The sequence below is a fragment of the Megalobrama amblycephala genome, linkage group LG9 (genome assembly GCF_018812025.1).
Source record: "Megalobrama amblycephala isolate DHTTF-2021 linkage group LG9, ASM1881202v1, whole genome shotgun sequence".
NCBI classification, from domain to species: domain Eukaryota; kingdom Metazoa; phylum Chordata; class Actinopteri; order Cypriniformes; family Xenocyprididae; genus Megalobrama; species Megalobrama amblycephala.
Genome location: NC_063052.1, coordinates 1,728,877 through 1,746,636, shown reverse-complemented (window position 1 = coordinate 1,746,636; position 17,760 = coordinate 1,728,877). Strand labels below are relative to the sequence as shown.

Genomic DNA, 17,760 nt, shown 5'->3' with positions numbered 1-17,760 from the left:
CGTAACTATGTAAACTAACAATGACCGGAAACACATGCAAAACGAGAACATGGAAAACGAAACCACAATGAAACTAAACATAACCCTGACATAGATTCAGATTGAGTATCAGTGGAAGCCTATTGTTAAATAGCAAATAATAACATTTGTGGTTGCACATCAATTGTATTCTGTTTGAATACAGCAAGTTGCAGTGTTGTTTAGCAACCACAAATGTAAACTCAACTTATTTGCGATATTTCACATTCACTGCATTCGAAAATCTAGAAAATGCTGCATCTGCAGAAAGGAAGGCAACAAGGCACATCTGAATCCAGTGCTCATGCAACATCCTGTCTACTCAGATACCTTCATCTGATTGATTTTTGAAAGCAGCACAGATGTATCCTTCACTGTCAATGATGATATCCCACAATTCTGTGCGTCTGATTCCATGAAAGTTTAGCTAAAAAATAAATATATAGCATCTGAAAGTTGTGGTAGTAAGTTTGTGTGTAAATGTGCTTTTTTTTTACCAACTTTTTTGTATTTTATAGTTTCATGAGGTACCTTTGTGCGCAAACACTGCCTGCAAAGTCATTGCTTGATTGGGCATTGAAGCAACAAGTCATCTGCCAAAGGTTTCAGACGCAGCCTCTATATTTTAACACTCCATTTCTCTTTGTTGCTCTTATGTGTAAATAATTTAAAACATTTCTACCCACTTATAATCAATATATTCATTGTATAAATGGTATAGCAGAATGTACCGATTTGTATTTACCGTCTCGTGATATGATACCATCATATCGGCCAGCTCTAGTGTGCATTAATCGTGAAATGTTGTGGTGACAGCTCCAAAGACCCTTCCTTGTGCTGTCAAACCTTAAAACGTATCCTTTGTTTTCAATAAAAAAAATATTTTTTCCTCATCCAGTGGACTGATTAATAACAATAATTACATGTATCCATTGCCCAGAAATTGACAAGGCCAAAAGCAATTAACTCTATTAACTGTAATTTGATTAATTGGTTACTAATGTGTTCCACGCTCACTCTGACGGCTCAGTGAAAAGCAATTGGTAAGGACTCAATGGCCAAACAGTGCTTTAACTAAAACATCTTAAGAAATCATGATATTTGTTTCTCCAGTGAGCAAAGAGTGTCTTGGTTTTAAAATCAAAAAGAGCCCAGATGGCTGAGATTTTTGTCAACGTCACCCCAAAGAGGTCATATAATTCATCTTATCTCTTCAACCCATAAAAAGAACCATAAGGAGATAATGTGTTGAGCACAGGTCCAAATTAAGAAATTCCTGTATAGAGAAGTGGGTTAACGGGCCAGTGATGGATGGGGCGGCCCGTTTTCTCCGGTGAATAATGACGACCTCTTCACTTTTCTGAGAATTGGGCTCCTCTGCTGAGAATGATTGAGCGTGCCTGGAGAGGGTCATCTTTGTGTCTGCTTCACTGTTGATCTACTTCTGAAGTACTGCTGAAGTGTACAAAATTGTTAAAACACTCTTTGAAAAAATTATCTGACACCGGCATAAATTTCCAAGTTGGTTTATGTCAGATTAGTGTAAGTCTTTTCAGCAGGGCATGAATTATTCTAAATGGGTAGGCTATATGTTTTGACTGAAATGGTAACAGTGCAACACATCTTGAGACCTGTATCCTTTTACACAGGACGTTTGTAGCCTTTCATCAATGCAGAAAAACAGCCTTCACTGGCTCATGCCCCAGTAAAAAGGGTCGAGCGATGCCCCTGCTTTAATTTCAGGTTTTTAAACTGACGTTTTAGACACATATATGATGGCATGATTGATTAGGCTACTACAAAACATATACACACATGGTGCATCATGGTCCATGGTCTTGGTTTTAAAGTCTTAATTCAGCAACTTGATGGCTGTTAAAGGATTAGTCCACTTTTAAATACACTTTTCCTGATAAATTTACTCACCGCCATGTCATCCAAGATGTTCATGTCTTTCTTTCGTCAGTCGAAAAGAAATGAAGGTTTTTGAGGAAAACATTCCAGGATTATTCTCCTTACAGTGGATTTCAATTACTACCAACAGATTGAAGGTCAAAATTACAGTTTCAGTGCAGCTTCAAGGGCTTTGAACGATCCCAGATGAGAAATAAGGGTCTTATCTAGTGAATCGATCAGTCATTTTCGAAAAAAATACAACCGTTTATGCTTTATAAACAAAATATCGCCTTGAACGTACTTTCCGCTTCCGCATTCTTCATAACGCTTACGCTGAATGTTCTACGCCTTCCCTATTCTACTTACGGAACGAACGCGGCGCCAGTTTCGTTTTTTTCCGTAACTTGAATAGGGAAGGTGTAGGACATTCAGCGGAAAGTACGTTCAAGGCGATATTTTTCAATACCAATACGTACATATCACTGCAGTTTCCAACAGAAATGAACACTAGAGGCAGCAAAACAGCAAGCACTTTTCATGAACAGTTATGATTACAGGGTCAGATTATGGATTAATAAAGACTTGTTTTCATGTCAACTTGCACAATATTATGTTATGATCTCAAAACACTTTTTATGAAAGTGCATGATTTGTAAACAAATACATTTAGGACTTTGCATCGCTTAACCAGCTCCATATGTTTTGCTTTTCTGGCTTAACAATCGTGTTAAACATGACTCGATAAAAGAGCTCAAAGACAAAAACAAGCTAAAATGGCATGATTATGAATGCTTTTTATATCACATTTGCTTTTGTTAACACTCTCAGGTAGGTTTAGATGTAATGTTGGTGGTACATTATCATAAACCGAGTGTCTATTTACACTAAGTGCAAATAGCGTCCCTTGTTTGCAAACGCTATTTACACTAGCTCAACCCACCAACTTCTGGTTGGTCTTCAGTGGCGCAGCAGTAGCGAGTAAGGCTCACAAACCAGGCTTTTAACGTGATCGACCCAGGTTCGAATCCACCTTTTGCCAAGCTCGCGAAGGGTGGATTCGATATGCTATTTACACTTAGTGTAAATAGAATCTACAGCTATTTGCACTTAGTGTAAATAGCATCTATCGCTAAGAAAATATGCTATTCTAACTTAGTGTAAATAGTATCTAATTGCAGTTAGATGGTTGTTTTACCCAAAATACACTTCTAGTATATATTCTAATGGATCAATGTAGCTTTTTGCAATCTAGTTTTGTTTTGTGATTTCACACTTTACACTTTACACCTCTGACGTTATTGTTCCTGGTTTAAAACCAGCAGGTTTAAGGGTTTTAAGGGCTATTTTTCTGCCTTTTCTTTGTTGGCAACACATGGGACTGGGCCATATAAGGCATTGGGTCTGGCCACAGCATTGGCAGTGTGTCTGTGCAAAAAAATTGTGATTGAAAGAATACAGCGACACACCAGTTCCTGCTCTATTAAGCCCTGTCAGGTCACTGTAAATAAACGGGACCCACTTCAATCACCTCTAGTTGACCCCAAAAGAGTCACTCTTTGTCTGAAAGGCACGGGTCGGCACGGGTGATGTCTTGCTACAGTCTGTGCAGTGAGACGTTTGATAAAAGGTGCCCTCTTAATCTGTCTGTACTTATCAGCGCCCACAGTTTAGAGCTTAGGTCACGATGATGGACAAAGCAGCTGAGGGCCACAGGTCTCTTTGATCGGCTGTGCTGCCACATTTCAGCCCATTGTTCTTCGCTCATCTCTCCGAGCCATTCAGACCCCATGTACACGCATCAAAATCAATCTGATTACTATGATAAAGACTTACCCTGCTTTCTTTTCATTTCATTTTCATTTCAAAGGAGTGTTAGTCCAGATCCAGCTCTAAATTATGATTATTATCACTCAGGGAGGCAGGCTGATTCATTTCCAAGAGGGACGACTGCCACAGACCCAGAAACACTTCAGCTGATATGAGGAAGCGCAGATCAAAGCACAGAGAAGGGGAGCGAGAGAAAGAGAATGAGAGCGCAGAAAACAAACATGCAGGCTGTTCACAGAGAAGATCGCACATGGATTAGCCTGCACTTTTTTCATTCACAGCTCTAATTCGCCAAGCAACTGAACTTAAGGCTGCAAACCTGTGTCGCATTGCATTGTGGGAATGGCCTTTTCTCTTGGAGTAGACTGATTTTGTTTGTCAGCTCCCCTCGTACTTTTAGATGTCATCCCAGTCCTTGTTCTAAATCATTTATCAGGCCAGCATCATTCTGCACATGTGAGTCAGAGTATTTCATGTCCTTATACACAGAGCCAAGCCATATGAGAAAAATATGTGTGCCAATTTAAATAAAGTACAAATCTTAGTGTTGATTTAAACACATTTATTATATTTTATGTTTTTATGTTTTAAAATTATGTAGTTATATAATTTGGGAACACTTTCCAATAAGGTTTCATTACTTAACTATATTAGTTAACATGAACTAAGAATGAACAATATGTCTGCAGTATTTATTAATGTCAGTTAATGTTAATTTCAACATTTACTAGTAGATGTTTAAAAACATAAATTGGGTCACACTTTAGATTAGGGTCCAGTTCTCTCTTTTAACTATCTATTAACTATGACGTTTGCCTTAATAATCTGCTTATCAATAGTTAGTAAGGAAGTTGTTAAGTTTAGGTATTGTGTATGATTTAAGGGTTACTTCACCCAAAAATGAAAATTCTGTCATTAATTACTCATCCTCATATAGTTCCATACCCATAAGACCTTCATTCATCTCCAGATTCATCATTTATCTATTTTTTGAGGAAATCCAAGAGCTCTCTGACCCCTCCATAGACAGCTATTTATTTGCCACTTTCAAGGCCCAGAAAAGTACTAAAGACATTGTTAAAATATTTAAAAAAAAAACAGCGTCTGCCAATACTGAGTTGGCGTCCTGACGTAGAACCCGGAAGTGCTGCACTGTGTTTACAACGTCAACAGCGTAGGAAACTGACAGGGAAGAGAAGAAATTGAAGTTTGTTTTCGCACAGCCACTGAAAATAGACAAAGTCAATTTTGATCTTAAGATTTGACTTTTGATGTCAAACCAGATTTTAAAAAAACACATTGTTTCATAATTGAATTGTTCTGTCTAACTTTTCTCCCACTGTCTTCCTCCCAGCCTCAGTCCAGCCCTGTGCCTATAGGCTTGTGTGGGACCATGATGCTCAGCAGCTCAGTGGATGTACCCAGCCCAGGGGGGATGAGTGCAGTGGCAGCCCGCAACGTGGTTCGCAGTTCCAGCATAAGTGGGGCCATGTACAGCTTGGAGAAAAGCCCCAGCAGCACGGGGCCTGATGCCACAGGCCTGGTCGGAAACAAGAAACGTCGCTCCAGCCTGGGAGCCAAGATGGTGGCTATCGTGGGTCTGTCACAGTGGAGCAAGAGCACACTGCAGCTTAACCAGCAAGGTTGGCAGCTTTGAATACTCTCGTCTGGTTACTCCAACTACCCTGCTGTTCTCTGTCAGACAGTATGCTTGTTGTTTCCTTTGCCTCTTTGTGCTCTCACTGTCACGGCCTGAACAATTTCATGGCATAGTTTGTCATTTCTGCATGGAGTATAGTTTTGTTTCTCACTTCAGTTCTTTTCCTTCCGCTTTCCTTCACGTCTGCTGAACTTTCTTATCCTTAGTTGACTTTCCAGTTTCACATTTACTAAGTTTCACAAGGTTACCAAGTCCTGTCAGACTCAAAGTCCGCAACAGTTTTAAGATCGCTATGGAAGACAGAATTACAGGCCTTCTCCTTTCAGATTATCTGACTTGAGGATTTTTATAAGAAAATAAAATAATTCATATATATATATAGAAAAATTTGATTCAGTGCTCTTAAAGCTCAGAACACACCAAGCCGACACCAATGAACTAGTGGCGACGAAAGCTGACTGCAGGGTTGGCTCGCGTCGGCAGCGTCTGGGTCCAAAGTTGCCCTGACACACCAAACCGACACTTGACACCCGACAACCAAGTAGCACGTCCGTTCTGCGCTTGCGTAAGAAGAAATGCCTTTACGTACCAGCAGGTGGCAGTAACTCAGCGTTTCTCACGCTGCATTCACATGGGGCATCAGCGTCAACGCTTGACGGAGGGCGTGTCTGAAGCTTGTGTTGACGTGACCGTTATAGTGATAACAGCCAATCACATTACTTTCCGGTGTTGCAGAAGCACAATTGGCTAGCAACTGCTCTAGGGTATTTGCATAGGGTGATCTGATTGGATGACGCCTGCGCTGGCGCTTGAAAAGTTGAGAAATCTTCAACTTCTGCCACTTGCAACGAGAGTGAAGTGACGCGACGGAACCCACAATTCAATTCGGCAATGCATGACGTCACCCATTCAAAGTAAATGAGAAGCGTTAACGCCGGCGCCCCGTGTGAATTAGTAAAACCACCATACATTTAGAGTTTGTAAAGTACATACTGATGTCTATGGAAGCAGCAGTAACAATCAATTCAAATATAATTTGCCTACGTGTTTTATTCATATCAGACACACATAGTATAAGTAACTATAAAGTTTACTCTATTTTCTCCCAGATCAACAACCACATACTTACATGGATTTCGGGAGAAATTGATGAATTCACTTGCTATAAATCCGACTGACAGTGCTCGCTGAACGGCAGCGCAAGCAAACATGGCGGCGCCCATCTCGCGTTATAGATCAAGATCATTTATTAACATTTTTAAACAACAAAACACACTCACTTATACATATTTGAGAATCGGAATATCAGATAGTTGATGACATGGTAAGCAAGTTTGTGAATATTTTGAAAAAAAAAGGAGAAACGAAATAAAAGTGTTACATCTGTCATACAGTGTTTATTGTGGCTGCGATGTGTGACGTGACAAGCATGATGCGTTGCCATGGAAACAATAAAACCCTCAAATAATATTTAATTGATAATTTATATATAATAAATAAAGTTTTTAATGCTGTTATTTGATGTAATGTTTTAAAATGTAATGTTAATTAAATAAATTCATACATTTTAAATGTATTAAACTTGAACAATTAGCGTCGCACACCTGTAGGTAATAGATAGGTGCGTAGGAAAAAAGACTGGTATAGTCAAAATATGAAAAAACAAGAAAATCCCGCACACTATCAACTTGCAAAACAATAAAAAAGGTACTTTATTAGCAATGCCTGATGAAGATCTTACGATCGAAACGTTGATGCCTGATGAAGATCTTACGATCGAAACGTTGCTAATAAAGTACCTTTTTTATTGTTTTGCAAGTTGATAGTGTGCGGGATTTTCTTGTTTTTTCAAATGTATTAAACTTAAAGCCTAGTTTATTAACATTTTGTTGGAGCGATTGGGGACAGGTGGGGCTCGGAACCCTTCCCTACCTCCACAGTGGGGAATGGCAGAAAAAGTTTGAGAAACACTGCAGTAGCTGAACAGCCATTCAGAATGATCAGATGGCCCAACTGAACGACGATCTCCAACACCGATTCAACATGTCGAATCGGCCTAAAAAAAGCAGACAAGGACCAACTTTAGCCGACGGTGCAGAAGACACTGAGAAAACTTAGTCGGCAGACGAACAAAAACTGCCCGACGACCAACCGCCGGCTTGGTGTGTTCCAGGCTTAAGGCCGATATACACACTGCATCAACAGACACAAGCTAGTAGCGACACTCACGTATTTGAAGGCTGCTATTGGATCATTGAGGGTAAACATCATATTATGCGACTATGCATTACTTTACGGAAAGCTTACGACCCACTAGCTACGTTCAGCCTTAGGAAATGGTGCAACTGAATAAAGTAGAGCGTTAGTCTAGCTAGTAGTTACTAAGCCTCTAGTGTGGACTTCATGTTCAAATTTACGAAAGAACTTACGAATGGCTGGTGCAACCCTACTCAGGAGGGCAACAATAGAACATGGTCTTCATCCCTACTTTTTATGTTTTTTACAATTCCACTTTTGAGCACCTGCTTTTAATTGCTCCTTTTCATTCTTCATGATATTCTTTGCATCATTAACGTAATGTACGCTGTATTTTGATGTAATGGGACAATGAGTTCACTTATCTCTTTCCATAATTTAGATTTGACATCTATTTTACTACACTTTAATGGTTAAAGTGTGTTTCTGTGTATATATATATATATATATATATATATATATATATATATATATAAAAATAAAAAAAATATTTCAAAATATTTCCAATTGTAATTTGGGTCACTCTTGCGATACTAGTGTCCTGAAGGGCCCATATGCCTTTCATACTCTGCACCCTTCATAACGGCCCCTGTGGTCTTCAATTTGTGCACATCTCTTCCTGTTTTTGTCTATTCAGTTCTTTTGTCATATTCTGGTCACCGTGACTTCACATGCGCTGGATCAAACTGTTCTTGCACAACTTGTCTATTTTTGATTCTCTGTGGAAGCAAATGCAAAAACGTTTTGAAAATTATGGTTGTAACTTTATTTTTATATTTATCTATATACCTTGCACAGTATATTGTATATATAAGGGAGATGTTTTGGGCAGGTAAACAGCATTTTTACAATTAAGGTTTCATTGTGATTTTTTTATTTTATTTATATGCTTTCTGTTGTATGTTAAATATTTTATGAATAGTACAAGATGTTATGTTGCTCGCCTTGTTTCGTTTTCTGCCACATTGTGTGTGTGTGTGTTTCAGCTGACTTGTTAGTGCACAGTGTTACCCTTATGCCCACTTTCATTAATTACATTAGTATATTGGAGCTTCATTGTGTTCTGCAGGTATTTAATGATAAGGTCCCACTTTATATTAAGTGGCCTTAACTACTATGTACTTACATTTAAATTAATAATTTTATACAATGCACTTATTGTGTGCATACATGTTTTTACATTGTACTTATATTTTAAAAACACCTGCATGTAATTACATCTTTAATTAATTTCTGTAATTACATTTATAATTACACTGTTGACCCATCCCTTACACCTTACCCCTACCCTTAAACCTACCCATACCACCATACCTGTCTCCCACCTCAATAGCAGCAAATGTGTTTTGCAATTCAATATGAACCCAATAAGTACATTGTACTTATTTTTTGATGTAAGTACATAGTAGTTAAGGCCACTTAATATAAAGTGGGACCAATGATAATTCTGAATGATTGTACTTGGAAAAATAGTTTCCAGATCAATATATTTAAACAAATAATTGAATATCATAGAGACTTTGGGTTGGACTCTTTTGATTTGAGCCAGCAATCAACTAGAAACTAGAGCTGCACGATTTGGGGAAAAATTAAATTGCCATTACTCTGATAAATATTGCAATTTAAAATAAGACTAAAAAACCCAGGTTTCCTGTTGAATGAAAAAATGTTGAGTGGAATTTGATTTATTCTTTCGGGAACTGACTGATTTGTAGGAAGTTTGGTGTTGATATCTATATGCAGATTTGAATATGCAAATCTGAATGCCAGTTTGCAGTCATATGTGGAGGATATTTAGTCCCATACGTCATGAACAGAATAGACGTCATTTTGAGGGAGAGAAAATTATGAAGATTTAAAGATTATGACACCGTATGGATTTTTTAAAAGCAATGCAAGGATAAATCATCTATAATAAGCACTGCAACATTTTTTTAAATTAAATCATTGCACCAAGCCATATCACAGTTGTGATTTTATTTCAATTAAAGGTACAATAGGTGACTCTCTACAGAAACATTTTTTGTTATACTGGTTGAAAGTCTCATATCCTAATAGCAATCACTATGTTAAATGGTGTAAATGTATTTTCATAAATATCATCTGTGGAAGGCATAGGACCCTAAAATATTCATCCAATCTTTATATTCGGTCCGAATGAAATAATAAGATGTCCTGCCTGCCTGTCAGCATATGTTTTACATACCCTCGCACACCCTGTTCACATCTTCTCAGAAAGCACCGCAATCAAACAGCAGCCACCTTTTACAGTTTCTACCGAATCAAAACAATGAGCTTATGCTGCGTTAACGCCATAACTACAGCACGTGACCCATGACATTCTAACTGGAGTTGTTTATGTCTTCAGACTTGGAATTATGTGTTTCCATGTCAACAGTATCAACACCGAAATGAATCTGCAGCAGTCAGGTACAACCTCTCTATGTTGTTTACATTCATTATTATTGTAATGTTATGGGCTTTGAGACATGAGGTAGTTTAACGCCGTCTCTTGTGACGCATTGCTGAGAGCAGCTGTATATGTGTGTGTGTGTGTGTGTGTGTGTGTGTGTGTGTGTGTGTGTGTGTGTGTGTGTGTGCGCGTGTGTGCGTGTGTGCATTCAGTGTTTTGTAGGAGGTGTAGCTTTGGATGGAGATATGCAGGGAGAGTGGGATTGTATGCTTTTAATGCTAGCAGGCTAATATTAGCATTTTCCAGATCACCTACTGCACCTTTAATGGTGCAGCCCTACTAGAAACACCCTAGTAACCATCCAGTATACACCAGCAACTGCATACCAGTGTATTAAGAACCACTGAGAACAACCTGCTCTTCAGAACAGTCATTTTCTTCAGGAAATATATGAATTTAGTCATCAATTTGTTTTAATAGATGCTGCCATACAGGGAAGCCCTTTCATTTGCTTTGCTTCATCTGGTCTTTGTATGTGTTTATTTGTGGCTGTAGGATATTAAGGATATGTGTTAGTCAGCACAGCATGTGAAGATCATGCCCTGCTCTTAGTCAAGCATTGAACAGGCTAACCTTCCCATCACCCTGCATGACTCACGGATGACTAGATGTGTGGATGAGTAATACAGCATAACCTTGGCTTCTCCCAGGAATAAACCTGCATCTCAATTCCGTTTGTTTGAAAAAGTCAAGCTGTGGATTTCACCAACCTAGATTAGAATCTAAGGATGTTACTGTTGTCCACAGCCCACTGCTCTTCCTTTCTTTTTATACCTTCTTATTTTTCCTTTCCTCCGGTGTAATTGTACTCCTGTGGGGTAATTACAGACTCTGTGCCAAGGGGTAATGCTCTCTCTCTCTATAAGGGTCAGCAGCAGCCCACAATTGTTAACACAGTCCAACAAGCAAGCACTGCAGTGTAGCCATGTGAGCAGTCTTGGCAAACAAAGAAGAACCTGTCAGACAAATCAAACTGCCAGTTTGTAATGACGCTTGTAATGTGCTTTGCTGTTGACCGTCTATTGCAGGGTTCAGGAAAAAGTCAGATTTTAAGAACTGGCTCATTTTCCATTTATGAGTGTTAGATTGAATTGAACTGGCCATGAACCACAGGATGTTAAATGGGAATTTAAATTGCAATGGTGACACACACAAGTCACTCAACAGAGGAATTTCATTAGTCCAACACAAGTTTTGTGATTTAATTATGCCTGTTATGTGCTCATATGAATAACGTCTCAGGTTACGTATGTAACCATAGTTCCCTGAGAACCAGGGAACGAGACTCTGCGTTGATTACACAATGGGGAACGTCACACGTGACCCGGTGTCTGAAAGCAAAACTATCCAACAACTCCAATCCCTATTGGCCGGCGACAGCCTATGATGTAATATGGCACGACCAGGAAGTATAAAGGAGCGCCTGGAGAAACAGTCAGCATCTATCGTCTTGAGGGACTGTTCTGCAGGCAGGAAGCCCAAAGCATGGCAAGGAAAAGCAGAGTCTCGTTCCCTGGTTCTCAGGAAACTTGGTTACATACGTAACCTGAGACGTTCCCTTTCGAAAGGGAACTCGCTCTGCGTTGATTACGCAATGGGGAACGATATACCCACGCCGCCATGCTTGAGGAGAGTGCATGACAAATAATATGGCTGACAAACATCAAGCAGTTTCGAAAGGAAACGCTTAGCAACTCACCCTCGGGTCACACCAGGCTGTCAGTGACAGCATTCCCTATGGCCAACAGCCCAAACTGAGCCTACAGAAGGCCTTCCAGAGAGAGAAGGCCTACTAAGGTCGCTAGAGGCATCTGAGACCAACTTGGTGGTTCCAACAAAGTGGTTTCTTTAAGGGAATGAGGCCAGGGAAACCCGTCCAGTCACTAGAGGGGAACAAAGTCACCCCCAATGCCACCAGGGAGGCCGACCTGGTCTGTCATAGGACAAACTTAGTCCTGGCCAACCCTGTCTGAGTACAGAATCTCCATAACGCATTCTTCATAGAAGAGAGCAGGTAAGAGTGACTGCAGAAAGGCAGGAGCAACTCTCCATCCTGGAGAGCAGAACTCAGCTGAGTGCTATGAACCCTCCTATTGAGGGGAGTATAATCCACTCATTCTAGGATCTACTCAGCGCTTAATTAACGCACTGAAGAGGCTGTGCGCTAAACACCTGTTCATACAGGTGAGCACAAACCAGCCTAGGACTGAATCTTAGGAGGAGGCCTGATTAAGGCCTACCACCATGATCAGCTTAGGGAGCTAAGCACTATTACGTACATAACCCAGAAGGGAAGTACCAAGCTAACCTAACAGGTACACCATGCAATGGGCACATAATCATGGAGGCCGAAGACGGGCCTACAGCATGATAGAAGTAATGCGGGAAACAGAAGTACACTCAGAAAGTGGCCTTGAGGGGCCACTCTGAATATCTGTCTTGCCATTTGGGGCAGACAGGGACTTCGACAGCAGCAAAATGAGGCTGAGAAAATGCCAGCATGACAATCCACCTAACACAATCCAACGAGCAGTGCACTCAGTAAAAGCACCTTTTACTCTTAAAGCAAGAGGAGTACAACGTACGCCAACACGCATCAAGGAAGGCCTAATCAGGCCTCTGACCTCGACAGACACGTGGCGTCAGCTCGTGGCAGTGTTCTCAGGCACCAAAACGATAAATAACCAACTCGAAGGAGGTTAGGTTACCATCTGGGCCTCTGGCCAACCGGAAGCCTACCATTGGGGCCTACCATTCCAATGACACGTGGCTTCAGCTCATGAAATTAAGGGAACCAAGCTACAAGGAACCAGCTCTAACCCAACAATAGCTGTGGGAAGCTAACTGCAACCTGAGCTAGGCTACACATTCCAACAGGCAATGTAACCTAAATCATATGTGACTAAAGGGAACCAAATAATGGCAACATGGTCTAAGGGAGGCCTATATGGCCTACTACCTCAAGTGGACACGTAGCAAAAGCCTGTGGCAGTGTAAACTATGTGAGCAAACTATGATCAACTAACAGCACTTGTTAGAAATACAATTGCTAACTAGAAGGAGGCTAATTAACCATAAGAGCCTACAATCAAAGTTATATGCAATATAGCTGTTAACAAGATCACAAAAGGGAGCTAATAGAAACCAGCTTTTCTCAAAAAGTGGTTCTATACTACCCTGAGTATGCAATCCAACAGGTGATGCACTCAAATCTACTAATGGGGAATATTAGGTCATCAATGTCTCCAATAGCGGCTACATGAAAAAGCCTGCTACTATGAGAACAGGTGCTAACCTGTGGCAGCATAAGTAAGCTCACATACAATGTAGGGCAAAAGTCTAGAACTTCAAAGCAAATGCAGCGCTTTGATGTATATGCTATTTTCAAAGAGGAAAATAATTCTCTCCATACAGATTCTCAAATCTCTACTGAGCCATAGAGGACGGATGCTAAACACTAGCAAAGTCAACTCACACTTGATTAAAGAAAACAAGTGGTTCGGAGGAAAAAACACATTTTCCATAGCATAAAAGTTCTAGAAAGCGGGGCCTAGCACACACAGCATGACATATCTACGCAAAGATAAGGGCCTACCACCTGAGATAACAGCATCAGTTAGTCTAAAAACAGTCTACAACCTAGCTGTTAAACTCAACAATTGCACCTACAAAACAAGGGGATAATGGGCATACGGCCTAACAACTCCCTCGGGAGGAGGCCAGAACTAGGAACTATACAACCTGACAAGGGATAGTATACATAGGGTTATATGTAAATAACACACCTAACCTAGCTCTAGCCTGGCCGCTAAGCTACGGGCCTTCTTACAGGGCCACAAGCCTAGTGAAGCCTGGGCTTCACCTCCAAATCTCATGGATAAGAGAAAGAAAGTGAAGCTCACAAGCAAACAATGTTATGCGGCCGATTAAGGCCGACCTAAACATGCATAATAACTGAAGTGACGAGTGCTAACTCAAACTACTCTAGAAAACAGCAGAGAAGCTACTCTAAACAACAGGTGGCTAAGAGGCGGCCATTTTGTGGCCTGCACAATATATACTAGCCAGCCTATCAACTTCAGTTTGCCCAATAACCCCTTACTTTTTCCTGACTACATGCTCAGAAAACTATACAGGAAAATGAGGTCTTATTTTAAGCACATAAGATATAGACCCTCCTGCGGCTCAAAGACCGAAGACTCCTAATGCTCCTTTTTAAGTGAAAGGATGGAATCTAAGGTTCTTTTAAGCCTAAAATATCCTCTCATTATCAAACAGAAAATAGCGGGCCAACAGAAATAATCACTATGGGCCCAGCCATCATTCTGACCATAAGAAGCATCTGAGCATGATATATGTTTATATATATATATACACATGCATATATATATATATATATATATATATATATATATATATATATATATATATATATATATATATACACAGGAGGTGAAAGAAGAAGAGGAGAGGTTAGATATAAATCGCCCTATGTAGCTGGGAGATTGATTACAAACGCAACGGTGTTTACAATCGATCACCCATCTCACTCTCGCTTCTGCCTCCTCCCGTCTGTCTGGGTTCAGATACAAATCTGAACGGCTAGGGGTTTTTCCATGCCCTTCCGATCTCAAACGCGGAGATCAGAAAGGAATGGAAAGTCATGGAAGCTGCCGCATAATGGACAGAAAGGAACCGCTCGTCGAGCCGTCCGCGCGCGGCCCCTTTCTTAACGCGCTCTCACGCCGAAAAGCACGTCCCAAACACACAGCAGTTCCGCATACACAGCCAGAGGAGCGCTCGCCGCCGGACGTGATGACGTCAAACACGAACGTCATCATCATCCAGTCATCCTTGTCAGGCCCGGGGAAGCTGAGAGAGAGACAACTTTCTCAAACTTCCCAACGAGCTCACCTGCGAGCCCTATGATTGCAGCCACCGTATTGCCTCAGCACAAATGGGGCCAGAATCACCAGGCACAGATGCAGACAGCTCTTCCCTCGGGAATAGTGCCAAACAAGAACGGAGTGTTATATCTTAATATATATATCATTTATATTAATGATATAAATACCGAACAGTATTTATATCATTTTTTACCTCTAAAACACCACTATGTCCAACTGCGTTCAGCGTTCGCTTAGTGAGGTCTGATCACGCTCTGACAACGGAAGTGATGTCTCGAAGTATAAGCTCAAGAGACATCGCTTCCGTTGTCAGAGCGCGTTCAGACCTCACTAAGCGAATGCTGAACGCAGTTGGACATAGTGGTGTTTTAGAGGTAAAAAATGATATAAATACTGTTCGGTTTCTCGCACAAACCGATCGTTTCGTGTCTTAGGACATCAATGTGTCGTCACGAGCCACAGGGTTTAATTTGGATTTGTGTAAGCAAGGTTTATTTACTCTTATAGATAGAGTTCCCATAGACACGCATTATACGACTGACAGACTGCAAGGGTTGGAGTTAAAAATCATCATTTGTGTTCTACTGATGAAACAAAGTCACCTACATCTTGGATGCGCTGGGGGTAAGCAGATAAACATCAAATTTTCATTTTTGGGTGAACTATCCCTTTAATGTATATGAGTTTACAGTACTCATACTTATTGTTTTTAAAAATTAAATGGTTTAAGGCATTCGATTTCCTCAAATGGTTTAAGTTACCAAAACTTTTATAGTGTATAGTGTAACGTTTCTACAACCCATTCACCATGGTAAACTACGATGACCTGAATCAACACATAAATTAAGTGACCTTGGAGCAAATGTAGCTGTTCTTACTGATGTTCTACATGTCATTTGGGAATGACACACTGTTTAACCAATAATATTTTGCAAGATTTATTTAAAAATTTGGAAAAGGAAAAACTGTTAGTTTTCCCAAACATTTTCTCATCATTTACTCTCCCATGTCTTTCCAAAGCCTTATGACTTTCTTTCTTCTGTGGAACATAAAAGTAAATATTTTGAAATATGTCTCAGTGTTATTTGCCGATACAGTGGAAGTCAATGGTCACCGAAATGGTTTGGTGTGTGTTTGGAACAACATTAGGTTGAGTAAATCATGACATTGTGCAGTGAACTGTCCCTTTCAAGTACTTTGTGTCACTATGGACAGTTGCTAAGATAGGGTTGTTCGGAAAAGTTTTTAAGGTGAGGCTTTAGCAAAGAGTCAATTCCCGTTCTATTTTTCTCTTTTATTCTCTCAGTAGCTTATGTTGGTGCGTAAGGTGCGCTTTATAAAAGATGACCTTTTCAGTGTGCTGTATTCTCCCAGCAGGGCTGATGAGTCTCAAGGGCTGGGATTGTTGAAGGATTGGGGGGGGAGCAGTTTGACTCCAGGGTTTACCTGTCTGGGGCATCAGGGTCAGTACCTCAGCACCTGTCTGCCCTTATCCTGGATAACTCCTTTACTCTGCTCTGTCACATTTCCACTTCCACACACCATAGATTCCAGCCAAGCAATTTAATGTGATACTTTGCTGTAGGTCTTATTCAGCTCTGAGTCAGTGGTGCAATAAATGCGAGTGCATAAGCTCAGGGAGCCAAAAGAGAGATGAGAAATTGAGTGATGAAGGAGAATTGAGTGGGTGATTGACTGACAAGACTGGTAATAGCCCTATAGTGTAAGTGCTTAATTTTTTCATCTATATTCGACTACAGGCTAGGGTCCTGATCTGCAAATGTGGTTACCCTTGTGATAAAAACACACACTTTATTATAAGTTTAACTGTAGTTTATTATTCCATATTATATTTAAAGTGAATATATATTTAGATGTACCAAATTGCAACTTCATCATTACAAATGTGTAATTACAAATATGTATTTATAAATGCTTGACAAACAAGTTTTAATAGAAATGACATTAAAGTATATTTTAGTTTACCATGAATGAATGTCAATACATTCGACAATACACTTTAACAATATACAAATATTTATTAATTTAAATATATAGAATTACTTAAGTCCTACTTAAGTGGTTCAAAATGCATGTTCAACTGCTTTTAATATAAATTTAAACTATAATACATTTACATTTAATCACAATTAACATGCAGTTAAGAGTCTGAAAACATTACATTCAGTTCACACTTAAAGGGTTATTTCACCCAAAAATGAAAATTCTGTTATTTATTACTCACCCTAACGTCGTTCCACACCCGTAAGACCTTTGTTCATCTTCGGAACACAAATTAAGATATTTTTAATGAAAAACCCTCCGAGAGGGTTTTTTTTTTTTTATCCTCCATAGACACCACCACTTTCAAGGTCCAGAAAGGACTAAAGACATAGTTAAAATAGTCGACATGACTGCAGTGGTTCAACCTTAATGTTATGAAGCAACAAGAATACTTTTTGTGCGCGAAATCAAGACAAAAATAACGACATTATTCAACAGTACTTTCTCTCCTGTGTTATTAAGTTCAGCGCTTCCAGGTTTCACAGTGGCATAAACCAGGATATCCCATTCCTCACAAGTTTGAAAGTGTAGGCTAGTTAGCTCTGTTAGCACAGCAATTAGAGATGAATCAGGAAGTTCAACTAGTTGTCCAACAAACAAGCCAGTTAGCAAGTTCAACTAGTAAGGTTATCTCTCTTTTTTTTCTTTTTTTTTTTTTT

The 17,760-nt window shown here is 39.8% G+C and overlaps 1 protein-coding gene across 1 annotated transcript in view; it reads left to right on the top strand.

The window, feature by feature from the left end:
- Positions 1–17,760, top strand: part of rims3 (regulating synaptic membrane exocytosis 3) — an 80,921-nt gene that overhangs the window by 9,227 nt on the left and 53,934 nt on the right. The window contains exon 2 of the mRNA XM_048201134.1: positions 5,096–5,384. Within this exon, the coding sequence (XP_048057091.1) occupies positions 5,135–5,384 (250 nt within the window). The 5' untranslated portion in view covers positions 5,096–5,134. The remainder of the gene's footprint in view (positions 1–5,095; positions 5,385–17,760) is intronic.